This window comes from Tupaia chinensis, unplaced genomic scaffold (genome assembly GCF_000334495.1).
Source record: "Tupaia chinensis unplaced genomic scaffold, TupChi_1.0 Scaffold000258_1, whole genome shotgun sequence".
In the NCBI taxonomy this organism is placed as follows: domain Eukaryota; kingdom Metazoa; phylum Chordata; class Mammalia; order Scandentia; family Tupaiidae; genus Tupaia; species Tupaia belangeri.
This window is the reverse complement of record NW_006159738.1, coordinates 2,825,594-2,839,183: the sequence shown is the minus strand read 5'-3', so window position 1 is coordinate 2,839,183 and position 13,590 is coordinate 2,825,594. Positions and strand designations below refer to the sequence as shown.

General features: G+C 44.3%; 2 protein-coding genes across 2 annotated transcripts in view; both read left to right on the top strand.

Moving 5' to 3' along the window:
* Window positions 1-1,336, top strand: part of ARPC3 (actin related protein 2/3 complex subunit 3) — an 18,261-nt gene extending 16,925 nt beyond the window's left edge. The window contains exon 7 of the mRNA XM_006149319.3: window positions 1,021-1,336. Within this exon, the coding sequence (XP_006149381.1) occupies window positions 1,021-1,083 (63 nt within the window). The 3' untranslated portion in view covers window positions 1,084-1,336. The remainder of the gene's footprint in view (window positions 1-1,020) is intronic.
* Window positions 1,337-13,290: 11,954 nt separating this feature from the next.
* ANAPC7 (anaphase promoting complex subunit 7) overlaps window positions 13,291-13,590 on the top strand; it is a 29,691-nt gene continuing 29,391 nt past the window's right edge. The window contains exon 1 of the mRNA XM_006149317.3: window positions 13,291-13,369. The gene's annotated coding sequence lies outside the window, so the exon portion shown is untranslated. The remainder of the gene's footprint in view (window positions 13,370-13,590) is intronic.

Genomic DNA, 13,590 nt, shown 5'->3' with positions numbered 1-13,590 from the left:
CATTGTGGGGGAACCAGCAGGTGACATAATGGTTATGTCACTGGACTCACATGTAGTTGACTGCAGTTTGAATCCCAGAACTGGTTGCTTAAACTCACACCAGGCACATGTGCAATTGTGCCCAAGATCCTGAGTGGAGAACAGAGAAGAGATTGTGGCATGACCACCCTCCCAGCGGGTGATTTCTTGCTTTCTGTCTGTCTCTGTCTCTCCTGGGAACATGCGGCCTATAGCAAAAATCTCTCTATATAAAAAAAGCAGAGAGAAGAAATTACATTATGAGGCAAGCCCTGTGGCTTGGTGGTTAAGGGAGCTGGATCCCATATAAATTTACTTGGTTTGAATCCCGGCCCTGGCAGCTTGGAAAACATGCCAGGCACGTACGCATATGTGCCCGAAATTCCATCAAGATGAAGAAATGAAAGAGAAGGGACTGTGGTATGATTATACACCTTTGAGGGTTGCTTTCTTCCTCTGTGCCTCTCTCTCTGACAAGCACATGTGCCCTCTGGCAAACTTTATCTTTTTAATTTAATTTAATTTAATTTATTGTTATTATTTTATTTTATTTTTTAAAAGTTGACCGGAGAGACAGAGAGAGAGAGGAAAGTGAGAAAGCATGCTGCTGGGTCCTGGACTTGAACTGGAGTAAGCCATGTGGGAGTCCATCTGCCCCCACCACCATGCCATCATGCCATCTGCCAGTACCTGGCAAATTTTTTTAAAACATTGAGGTATGGGGCCAGCAGGTAATATAGTGGCTGACCATGGTTTAAGTCCAGGACCTGCTAGCTTGAAACTCATTCTGGGTGTGTGTAGAATAGAGAGAAGGGACTGTAGCATGGCCATCCTCCCTAGAGGGGTAATTTCCCACTTTCTCTCTCTCTGTCTGGCCTGCACACATTCCCTATAGCAAAAATCTCTCAAAAACAAACAAAAACCACAAAAGACAACAAACAAAAAACACTGAACTCTGACCTGACCCCCCACTGTTCATTTTCTTTTGTTCCGCTTCGTTAGTGGTGGACTTGCTTTGTGAAGAGACAGTTCATGAACAAGAGCCTCTCAGGACCTGGACAGTGAAGGGATCCTGGGCAGCTACCGTCTCCAGACACGAGCAGCATTTTACAGCGAGATGTACACAATCCTTTGCCTTTGTTTCCTAAAATTTTATACGGAAGAGAGAAGAGAGCATGTCTTTGCTTGGAAAGCTCTTGATCAAGATTTTGAGTGGGGGGAGGGAGAGTGGGTTGTCCAAGGGTGATTTGAAATTTTGGCAGTATTAAGCTGGTGCTTAATAGGAATAAGTAATAATAAAGAAGTTTCTAACATTCCATGTCAGAAAAACTTTATTATCTTTGACATTGACTTACTTTTTTTTTTTTTGAGATAAAATTGAAATCCTATAATATTCTTTAAAAGTATATAGTTAAGGGAACCAGCAGTTAGCGTAATGGCTATGTCGCTGGATTCCCACGTACTCGACCGCGGTTCGCGTCCCGGACCCGGTGGCTTGGAACTCACGCTGGGCGCATGTGCGTGCGTGCCCAGGATCCCGAGAGGAGAATGGAGAAGGGATTGCGGCGTGACCATCCCCCCTGGGGGCTGATTTCTCGCTTTCTGTCTCTCTGTCTCTCCCTGTCTGTCTGGCGAGTGCACACGCCCTATAGCAAAAATCTCTCCAAAAAAAAAAAAAAAGTATATAGTTAAGTAGTTTTTAATATCTATGAGGGCACTTCAGAAACTCCATGGAGGGACAGCTGGTGGTGTATTTAGGGTGGCTGGATCCCCACATGACCTATTGCATGGTTTGAGTCCTGGACCCGGCAGCTTGAAAAACACTCTGGGTACTTGTACTTGTGTGCCCAAAAGTTCAAGAGGAGACTGGAGAAGAGATTGCAGTATGGTCATCCCCATAAGGGGTGATTTCTCACTTTCTGTCTCTCAGGAGAGCACACACACTCTGTAACAAAAAACTTAGGAAAACAGTTTTTTTAATGTGCAAAAATGGAATTAAAGTATAAGTTTATTGTGTAAAAATTTTTTTAAACTGATACATTATGTTTTCAGAATACATATTTTCTGTAAACCTTTTGAAGATCCCCTCATACATGACGTTTCACAGCAATTACCATTGGCTAAATCCAGAACATTTTTATCATCCCAAAAGGACATATCTACGCTGTACTGGTCAGCCCTGCCTTAACTCCTCATCTACTTTCTGTCTCTGGATTTGTTTATTCTGGGTAATTTATAGAAATAGAATCACATGACACATGACCTTGTGTCTTACTTCTTTCGTTTAACATGTTTTTCATTTTCACCTGTTATTGCATGTCACAGTACTCTTGTGCATATATGTGATAACATGTACATAACAGTATGTGCTACTTTCAGTGGACAGTTCAGTGATACTAATTACACTCATGCTTATACAAACATCACCACTGTCAGGTCATCAGGGAGGTCATGACATATTTTTCTATGTGAAAATGTATCATGATCGGGACCAGCAGGTGGCGTGGTGGTAAAGGCGCTGGACACTCCCACATGGCCTATCACAGTTTGGGTCCTGGACCTGGTGGCTTGCTTTCTCACTTTCCCACGCTCTTTCTCTCTCTGATCAAATTAAAATAAATGAATAAATAAAATTTAAAAAGAAAAGAAAATGTATCATGACTTTCCTGACAACCCGGTATTTCCAAACTTTTTCATTACACATACAGGAACTAACCATTAAGCCCCTGGTAGCTTTTTTTTTTTTGAATGTTCTTTTTTTTTTTTTTTTTTTTAGAGAGGGGTTTTTTGCTATAGGGCGCGTTTACTTGCCAGACAGCGACAGAGAGACAGAAAGCAAGAAATCAACCCCCAGGGGGGATGGCCACGCCGCAATCCCTTCTCCTCCATCTGCCTCTTGGGATCTTGGGCACGCACGCACATGCACCCAGCGTGAGTTTAAGCCTTCAGGTCCAGAACTCGAACTGCGGTCGACTACGTGGGAGTCGAGCGACATAGCCATTACGCTAACTGCTGGTCCCAAGCCCTGGTAACTTTTTTTAAAATAATTTCATTGAGAAATAAGTTACATACCATATTATGTAATCCACTCAGTCTTTCATTTTTGTTTTGTTTTGCTCTAAGATGTGTGTGTTCCCGGGCAGAGAAAGAGAAATGAGAAAGTACCTCCCAGAGGGGATGACCATGCCACGATCCCTTCTCATTCTCCTCAGGATTTTGGTACATGCACCCAGCACAGTTTCTCAAGCCATCAGGTCCAGGACTCAGACTGCACATTTGGCCATATGAGATCCCACAGCCTTAACCAGTATGCCATTGGCAGGCACTCTTTTTTTTTTTAATTCTCATCTAAAATTAGATTCTTGATATTTGGGTTGGAGCTTCTGTTACAGATGCAAAGACATGTCAAAAAGAAAGGCGAGGAGGGAACCAGCAGTTAGCGTAATGGCTATGTCGCTGGATTCCCACGTAGTCGACCGTGGTTCGTGTCCTGGACCCGGTGGCTTAAAACTCACGCCGGGTGCGTGTGCGTGCGTGCCCAAGATCCCGAGAAGAGAATGGAGGAGAAGGGATTGCGGTGTGGCCATCCCCCCTGGGGGGTGATTTCTCGCTTTCTGTCTCTCTGTCTGTCTGGCGAGCACATGCGCTCTATAGCAAAAACCTCTAAAATAAAAAAGGTGGACCAAACATGCCAGGCATCTATATGTGTGTGCCCAGAATTCTGAGTGGGGAATGGAGGAGAAGAGATGGCTGTGTGGCCATCCCCCCTGGGGGGTGATTTCTCGCTTTCTGTCTCTCTGTCTGTCTGGCGAGCACATGCGCTCTATAGCAAAAACCTCTAAAATAAAAAAGGTGGACCAAACATGCCAGGCATCTATATGTGTGTGCCCAGAATTCTGAGTGGGGAATGGAGGAGAAGAGATGGCTGTGTGGCCATCCCCCCTGGGGGGTGATTTCTCGCTTTCTGTCTCTCTGTCTGTCTGGCGAGCACATGCGCTCTATAGCAAAAACCTCTAAAATAAAAAAGGTGGACCAAACATGCCAGGCATCTATATGTGTGTGCCCAGAATTCTGAGTGGGGAATGGAGGAGAAGAGATGGCTGTGTGGCCATCCCCCCTGGGGGGTGATTTCTCGCTTTCTGTCTCTCTGTCTGTCTGGCGAGCACATGCGCTCTATAGCAAAAACCTCTAAAATAAAAAAGGTGGACCAAACATGCCAGGCATCTATATGTGTGTGCCCAGAATTCTGAGTGGGGAATGGAGGAGAAGAGATGGCTGTGTGGCCATCCCACCTTTGGGGGTAATTTCTCACTGTTCCTCTCTCTTGTCTCTCTCCAGCTAGTGCACATGCCCCTGGCCACCAAAAAAAAAAAAAAAAAAAAAAAAAAAAAAAACACCACAGTGGAACAGTGGCAGCATGACACCGTGATGCAGGAAGTCATAAGGAAGGTCAGGGTGTGGCTCCTGGATTGACTTGTATGTTTCAGGCTCACTGGAGTGTGTCTTGTCATCCTGGCTGACTGGGAGAAGGATCACTGTGTAAGACCCTGTTGGGAGTGCTTGCCTTTCTGTCTTTTCTGTCTCTCTGTCTCTCATGAAGATTGGAAGAAGAAAACTTTAAAAAGTTTTGAAAGAAAGTGGTAGAGAACGCCACAGTGACTCATTTCATGATTAATGGTGAAGTGTTCAGTTTTGTTTAGATGAGGTCTCACAGTGCAGAGACCTGCCTCAGCCTCCTAAGTCACTAGGATTACAGGCATGCGCCACTATGCCTGGCCATTCGGTAGGACCAGGGATCGAACCCAGGCTTCTCACAGTGGCTGGGCCCAAACGTGTTATTATTATTTTTTTTTAATAGTGGAACCTTTATAATAGAAAACCAACTTATTCTGGGGCCTGACCTATTAATGCCACCAGGGGGCGCACAAGCAGTATGAGCTGGAAACCTGGTTTCTGCAACAGTTCCCTGAGGCTGTATAGACTGGTGAGTGTTTTGTTTTTGTTTTTTTAAATAATTATTTAACTTTCTTCCTTCCTCCCTTTTTTTTCTTCGTTCCTTCCTCTTCTCTTCTTCTTTCTTTCTTTCTTTCTTCTAGTTTGATCAGAAAGGGACAGAGAGAGAGAGGGAAAGTGAGAAAATAAGCTGCCAGGTCTAGGACTTGAACTGCCAGGTCGGCCACGTGGGAGTCCAGCGTCCTTAACTACCACGCCACCTGCCAGCCCAAGTGTTTTGTTTTTAAATATATGTGCAAGAACAATTTCCAAAGGATTCAGAATGAATTATATACAATGTATAGTATAACAAATTTCCAAATGTACTGATATTCAAAGATGATTACTACAAGGTAGGACTTTTTGGCAAGGCAATTTAGTAATAGCTATCAGATTTTAAATGTTTATTCTTGATCCGACACTTCAGCTTCAATCATTGGTGAATGCTGAGAAAACACAGACACACACACCTGAAAATATTCTAGCCACATCTCAATAGAGAATTGGAGAAATAAATTATTGTGTATACATACAAATTAAGTATTCTGGGGGCAAGCAGGTAACATGGTGATTAAGTCGCTGGATTCCCACATGGCTGACTGCTGTTCGAGTCCTAGACCTGACAGCTTGAATTCATGCCAGGTACATGTTATATGCATCCCCAAAATCTCGAGAGGAGAGTGGAGGAGATGGGATTGTAGCATGGCCACCACCCCTGGCGAGTGATTTCTTACTTTCCCTTTCTCTCTCTGTCTCTGGTGAGCACATGCACCCTATAGAGAAAATTAAACAAACAAAATGATTGATAGAAAACAAAAATTTTTATTGTTAGACGGGATGTGCAGTTACTGAGAAAGAGAAAGAGACAGAGAGAAGACGCTCCCCAGTTGAGTATAACAACCCCACGATCCCTTTTCCTCTGCTTCTCCATCTTGTCAGGATTTGGGGCACACATACATGTGTATGTGTACCTAGCATATTTTCAAGTCACCAGGGCCAGAATTCAAACCAGACCAGCCATATGGGATCCAGCTCACTATGCACAGTATTTAACGGCTACACCACAAGGCCAGCTTGAAAATACATACTATTTTTAGGTTTTTGCTATAAGACCTATGCACTTGCCAGAGAGGAAGGGAAAATGAGAAATCATCCCCCAGGTGGATGGCCATGCCCCAATTCCTTCTCCTCCACTTTACTCTTGGAGTTTTGGACATGCATGCACATGCACCTGACATGATTTTCAAGCCGCTGGGTCTGGGACTCAAACCATGGTTGGCCATATGGGAATCCAGTGCCTTTATCACCATGCTATCCTGAAAATACACATTTTTTTAAGAATCAAAATAGCTGGGGACCAACAGGTGGCATGGTGGTTAAGGCACTGGACACTCCCACATGGCTGACCACGGGTCAAGTCCTGGACCTGGCAGCTTGCTTTCTCACTTTCTCTCCTTCTCTCTGTCTCTCTGTGGTTAAATTAAAATAAATGAATTAATAAATAAAGTTAAATGAAAAATAATTCTTTTTTGGGGGGAGAGGTTTTTGCTATAAGGAGCAGGTGCTCACCAGAAAGACAGAGACAGACAGAAAGCGAGAAATCACCCCCCAAGGGGGGATGGCCATGCTGCAATCCCTTCTCCATTCTATTCTCAGGATCTTGGGCATGCACACACATGCACATGAGCCCAGTGTGAGTTTAAGCCACTGGGTCTGGGACTCGAACCATGGTCAACTACATGGGAGTCCAGCGACATAGCCATTACACCAACTGCTGGTCCCAAAAACTAATTCTTTAAAAAAACGAATCGAAATAGCCAAAAGTTCTTGAGGACCACAATTACATTGTTCTTTTTTCCTCAAGCATCTGGTTTACATTCATCCTTTTAAAATGCCAATTACTGGGACCAGCAGTTAGCATAATGGCTATGTCACTGAACTCCCATGTGGTTGACCGTGGTTCAAGTCCTGGACCCGGTGGCTTATACTCACGCCGGGCGTGTGTGCGTGCACATGCGTGCCCAAGATCCCGAGAGGAGAATGGAAGAGAAGGGATTGCAGTGTGGCCATCCCACCCCTGGGGTGTGATTTCTCACTTTTTGTCTCTCTGGCGAGTACACCCACCCTGTAGCAAAAACCTCTCCAAAAAAAAAAAAAAACCCATTCCTATTCAAGGTAGAAGGTTACAGTACGTAGAAATAGTTGAACAAGAAATGTGTGAGCCATTATTCTGCATTTTCCTTTTCTCAGAACTATCAGTGCTAAAGGCTTTAATAAAGAGTTTGGAGCAAGTCCGGAAAGGGATGTAGTACTAGTTCTCCAACGCCATTTGGTTTGTTTCCTCCTTTGTCTCTGTTTATAGATGTTTGGGAGACCATTCCATTAGGCAAGTATAATTTTAGAGCCACATCTGCTCTGTGTTGATGTTGTGATAAATCATCCATCATGATTTTCCACTTTGCTTTTAACTCTGCAGCTCCAATTTACAGGTGATCTGACAGTGTGCTAAACTTTTTTTTTTTAAATTTTGTGTAAGGCATGTGTGTTTGTCAGAGAGAGAGAGAGAGACAGAAAATGAGGGGAAGGGAGAAATCACTCCGTACGGCATGGTCAAGTCACAGTTTCTTCTCCATTTCTCTATCTTGTCAGAATTTGGGGTACAGACCCGCAGGCACCTGGCATGTTTCTCAAGCTGCGGGGTCCAGGATTCAAACTGTGCAGTCATTCACATGGGATCCTGCTTTTTCTTAACAGTCAGGCCCCAGGGCTTGTACATGCTTTCAAGCTCACATAGCACAATGAACAGACCTATCTACTAATCTTGTATGAATGTATTCATAAAAATTGCAGTGTTGCAGTGACCACCTTATGATGGTTGGAGTTAGACAGACTTAGGTTTAATGAACAATTCTGCCAACTTCCAGGTAGAGTGAGTCTGGGCAAGTTATTTCATTGCTGTAGACCTTAGCTTCTTCAGCCGGTAGAAGGCATAATGTTGTATTTGCAACATAAGGTTCTTGCAAGGGTTAAATAAGATTTAAAAATGTAAAACGTTGGGCCAGCTGGTGACATGGTGGGTAAGATGGTTAGATTCCACATGGTTAACTGTGCAGCTCAAGTCCTGGACCTGGCGGTTTGAAAAATATGGCAGGTGCTTGTGCGTGAAATCAGGAACAAAGTGAGCCAGCCTGTGGCCTGTTGATTAAGGTGGTTAGATCCCACATGGCTGACTATTAGGTTCAAGTACCAGACCCAATGGCTTGAGAAACATGTCCAGTGCATGTGCATACAGACCCAAAATCTCAAAAGGAGGGAGAGATGGAGGAGGAGGGATTGCAATGTGACCAATCCCCATGGGAAGTGCTTTTTCTCTTTCTCTCTCTCTCTCTTTCCAACAGTGAATGTGCCCTCTGGCAAAATAAAACAACACAAAAAGAAATTCAGAAAGTGGGACCAGCAGTTGGTGTAATGGCTATGTTGCTGGATTCCCATGTAGTCGACTGTGGTTCGAGTCCCGGACCTGGTGGCTTAAACTCACGGTGGGTGTGTCTGCGTGCCCAAGATCCTGAAATGAGAATGGAGGAGAAGGGTTTGCGGCGTGGCCATCTCCGTGGGGGGTGATTTCTCTCTTTTTCTCTGTCTCTATCTTTCTGTTGAGCACACGCACCCTATAGCAAAAACCTCTAAAAAAAAAAAAAAAAGAAAAAGAAATTCAGGAAGAATGAAGAAATTAGCAAAGAATCAATCTGTGAAATAAGAGATTGGTCAGAAAACCATGGAAGCCGCAAAGCAGTGTCTTGGAGTGGATTGTTCAAAATCTCCAGGTGGCGGGGTACCAGCAGGTGGCATGGTGGTTAAGGTGCTGGACACTCCCACATGGCCAACCACAGTTCGAGTCCCGGGCCTGGTGGTTTGCTTTCTCCCCTTCTCTCTCTCTCTCTCCGTGCCTCTCTCTCATCAAATTAAAAATAAATGAATCAATAAATAAAATTAAATAAATAATTTTTTAATTAAAAAAAAAAATCTCCAGAGGGGCCAGCAGGTGGTACGGTGAAGGCTGCTGGTCTCCCACATGGCTGACTGTGGTTCAAGTCCTGGACTTGGCAGCTTGCTTTCTCACTTTCCTTCTCTGTGTCTCTCTCCAGTCAACCTCAGAAAATTAAAATAATGATAATGAATAAAATTAATTTAGAAAAATCTGCAGAAAACCTTTATGGCAGTTGAACTCTGACCGGGGCAAGCTGTCCTGGTTTTGCCTCTGAAAGGGTACTATCCATCCTTGTCTGTCACATACACAAAATGAGGATCCAGGTAACTTAGAACCCAGAGTACTTTCAGTCCCCTTTACTGAAAAGAAGAAAAATCATTCAAAGATAGGGTATTTAGTCTCTGCAGTTAAGGCAAATTCTTTGTCCTGAAGTTACTTTTCCACTGAAAGGAAGCCTATCACTGCCAGGAGACACTTAAGGGATGTTAAGTAATGTTTCCCTTAGAGCAATTTACAAGTGCTATGTTTTTCCCCTTGTACAAAAGACAGATCTAAGAAAAATGTCTAATGCAGCTGGAAAAGATTTTCATTCTTAGGAGACTGCTGGACGTTTAGAGATGAATCTAAGTGGAGCAGAACATTTACATTTGTAAATTGTCCCTCCGATGTATTCATCAACCTTCCACAGTACCCTCCTCATTCTTCATCTGTTACAAGGCTTACTAACAAGTTCATGGTCAACCTCCACGCCAGGGCCATAGTTTCCTCACATAAAATGAGATAACCTCTAAATCCCTCCAGCTCCAAAATTATTATTTTTTTTAGAATTATTTTATTTGACTTATTTGACTTTAATTTTACCAGAGACAGGCAGAGAGAAAGACGAGAGAGAAAAGTGAGAAAGCAAGCCACCAACCAAGTCTGATACTCTAACCACGCTCGGCCATATGGGAGTCCAGTGCCCTTAACCACCATGCCACCTACCAGCCCTCAAAATTACTATTTTACAAGACGATTCCCTGACCTGGACTTTTTCCCCTTGGACACATCTGTTTCGGTCCCTGTGGGAAGCTGCACACCAGCGAGTCTGCCAAGGCCATTTTCATAAGTCTCTTACTATTGCCATCTTAGGCTCAGAGAGCAAACAATTACACAATGCCAAAGGCCACAATTGGCTCCCCTTCAAAACCTCACCTTCAAAACCATACTCTGATTGGCCACTAGAATCCCTCAGATTTGCATATCTGGTACCTCATGATTGGTCCACAAAAGCAACCAATCATAACCCACCTTTTAACAACCAATCACCGCCCACCAACATGTATATAACCACAATCCCTGGCCCACAATAAACAGATGACCTTGAAGAGTTGTAACACTGCGTCCTGTTGTCTCTCACTCCTTCCCTCAGGAAACCTGTTCGACTGCCCTGTGGGTCCACGTCCCATGTTAATTTTTTTTTTTTTGGAGAGGTTTTTCGCTATAGGGCATGTGTGCTTGCCAGAAAGAGAGAGACAGAGAGAAGAAAGCGAGAAATCACCCCCCAGTGGGGATGGCCACGCTGCAATCCCTTCTCCTCCGTTCTCCTCTCGGAATCTTGGGCATGCACGCACATGCGCCCGGCGTGAGTTTTAAGCCACCGGGTCTGGGACGTGAACTGTGGTCGACTACGTGGGAGTCCAGTGACATAGCCATTACACTAACTGCTGGTCCCCGTCCCATGTTAATTTAATGTCATACCCTTTGTATAATACTAAGATCAGTATGATACAACATACATTAGCTTAATGAGACTTAACCATAAAATATATCATCTTTTTGGTTCATTGGTTTTCAAGATAAACATTTTGAAAATATCTTCCATGTATCTTCACCACTCAATTTTATCAGCTCTTAACATTTGCCAGAATCAAAGCTCTTACACATCTTATTTTATTTCCTACCCGCCTTTCTTAGATGTAGTCCCTAATCTGATTTTGGTGTTTTCACGTCTATGAATTTTTTATACATTTTTTTCTTCGTTCTTGCTATAAGGTACCTGCACTCATTAGAGTGAGACAGAGAAAGAATGAAAATGAGAAATCAACTCCCAGAGGAATGGCCACACCACAGTCCTTTCTCCTCTGTTCTCCTGCAATTTTGGACATGCACACACACATGCCCAGCATGTCTCTCTAGCCACTGAGTCCAGGACTCCAATAATGTGTTTGGCCATGTGGGATCTAGCTGCCTCCACAACCCTGCTACTGACTGACCTGGGTTCATTATTTTTTTGATTGCTCCATAGCATTCCCTTGCATTAATCTAGTACAATTTGTTCATCTCTTCTCCTGTTAATGTATAAATAAGATGTTTTCAAGTTTTTGCTCTTCTGCATAGAGTTCTTTATTATGTTTATTTTAGCCAATATTTAAAAATTGGGATAAGGAGCCAGCAGGTGGCATAGCGGTTAAGGAGCTGGACTCGCACGTGGTTCACTGTGGTTTGAGGCCCAGACCTAGTGGCTTGAAACTCACGCCATGTGCATGTGTGTATGTGCCCCGAATCCCAGGAGAATGGAGAAGGGCTTATGGTGTGGCCATCCCCTCTGGGGGTGATTTCTCACTTTCTGTCTTTCTGGCGATTGCATGTACCCTACAGGAAAAAAAATCTCTAAAAACATTTAAATAAATGTTAGGATGCTTCAGGGGCTGGCCCCATGGCTATGGTTAAGGGAGCTGGATCCCACATGACCAACCACTAGTTTTGAATCATGGCTCATATAGCTTGAAAGTCATGCCAGCTGTGTATTCATGCCCCAAATCCCAACAAGATGGAGAAATGGAAGAGAAAGGATTGTGGTGCACTCATTGGGAGGTGTTTTCTCCCTTCTCCTCTCCTGTCTCTCTCTAACTAGCGTAAGCATCCTTTGGCAAAATATTTTTTAATTGGGATATTTCAAATTTAAAGTTCCTATTTATGACTATGACTTTTTCTTGAAAAATCAAGAGATTCAGTGGAACCAACAGATGGAAACTGAGTTTCAGCTACCCCTTCTCCACTTTCCTATCAGTTGCCATTTATCAAGATGCTTACACTATGATTTTTTTCCTCTCTGTGTGTGTGTGCGTATATATATATATATATATATACACATTTGCATCTATTCCTATAAAATCAAATGAAGACAAAATACGACCAAGACAATTGTGTCCTTCAAGAAACGAAGAAGGGCATATCTGAATGGGTGGGTGGGTGATAGTGGAGGGGGTTTGACTCTTTTTTTTTTTTTTTTGGAGAGGTTTTTGCTATAGGGCGTGTGCGCTCACCAGACAGACAGAGAGAGACAGAGAGATAGAAAGCAGGTAATCACCCCCCCAGGGGGGATGGCCACGCCGCAATCCCTTCTCCTCCATTCTCCTCTCGGGATCTTGGGCACGCACACACGCGCCCTGCGTGAGTTTAAGCCACCAGGTCCAGGACTCGAACCGCGGTCAACTACGTGGGAGTCTAGCGACATAGCCATTACGCTAACTGCTGGTCCCTGTTTTTACTCTTTTAAACTGAAACACCTAAAAGACCTCACTCACTCACTTCCCTGGCTCACATACGTCGAGTTTTTAGCCACTGCACAATCAAGGGATTTGGAGTTAGAATGTCTGATTCCAAGTCAAGCATTTAACAACTTCACAAAGTTTATACAGGCAATTTCGGTTTCTCCATCTGTGAGGAGAAAATAACATTTCAACGTTGTAGACTGGTTTGTAAACCTCCAGAGCAATAAACTTTAAGACTTTCGCTGGAGTGCATGCACGTGACACAGAGAGAGAGGGAAAGGGAGTCGTCTCTTCCCAGTGGGGCATGGTGATGCCAGCAACTCCTTCTCCACTTTCCATCCTGCGGGGGGTGTGGGGTATGCACCTTGCCCGATTTTCAAGCTACCGTGGCTGAAACTCAAACCGCAGTGGGCCTCGTGGAAACGGGCTCCCTCAACCGCTATGCCACAGGACTTGGCCTTATAAATATATTAACCGTGCCAGGCTGGCTACCGTGGATACCAGCTCTTCCTGGGCCACGCGTTTATTCACACCGAGCCGGAGTGTCGTTTATCAGGGCTTAATACACTCTCTGTACCAAAGGCTCTTTCCAGGGAGAAGCCTGACAGGTGGATTCCGGAGGGGGCGTGGCGCCTTCCGCCTGCTGCGCATGCGCGGCTGTGACAGCAGTTAGGTCTGTCCTGGGCACCTGAGCGAAAGGGTTAATTCCAGCTGCCGAGGGATTTTTTCCCTCACCTCCCTCTATTTACTTTTATATATGATAAAAGCCCACATACATTTTAATTCATTTCTGAGAGGGACGCATTCCTCTCGGACTCTTATTGCAACTGAGCAAGTAGGTTTTTCTTGAGCAAGTATTTCTACTGAGCTGCCTTTTGTTCTGTAATACTAGAAGCCCTCAAGGATGTTTGCAGTGAAGGATGATGACGTAATTTTTGCGTACAGCGAACAGGGCTACGGGGGATGTCGGGAGCGCGGGCTCTTTTTACTCAGGCACCTCAGTAGCCGCCTAAGTTTTCGGGGGCGGTGCCGCCTGTGGACCCGATGGACCCCGGT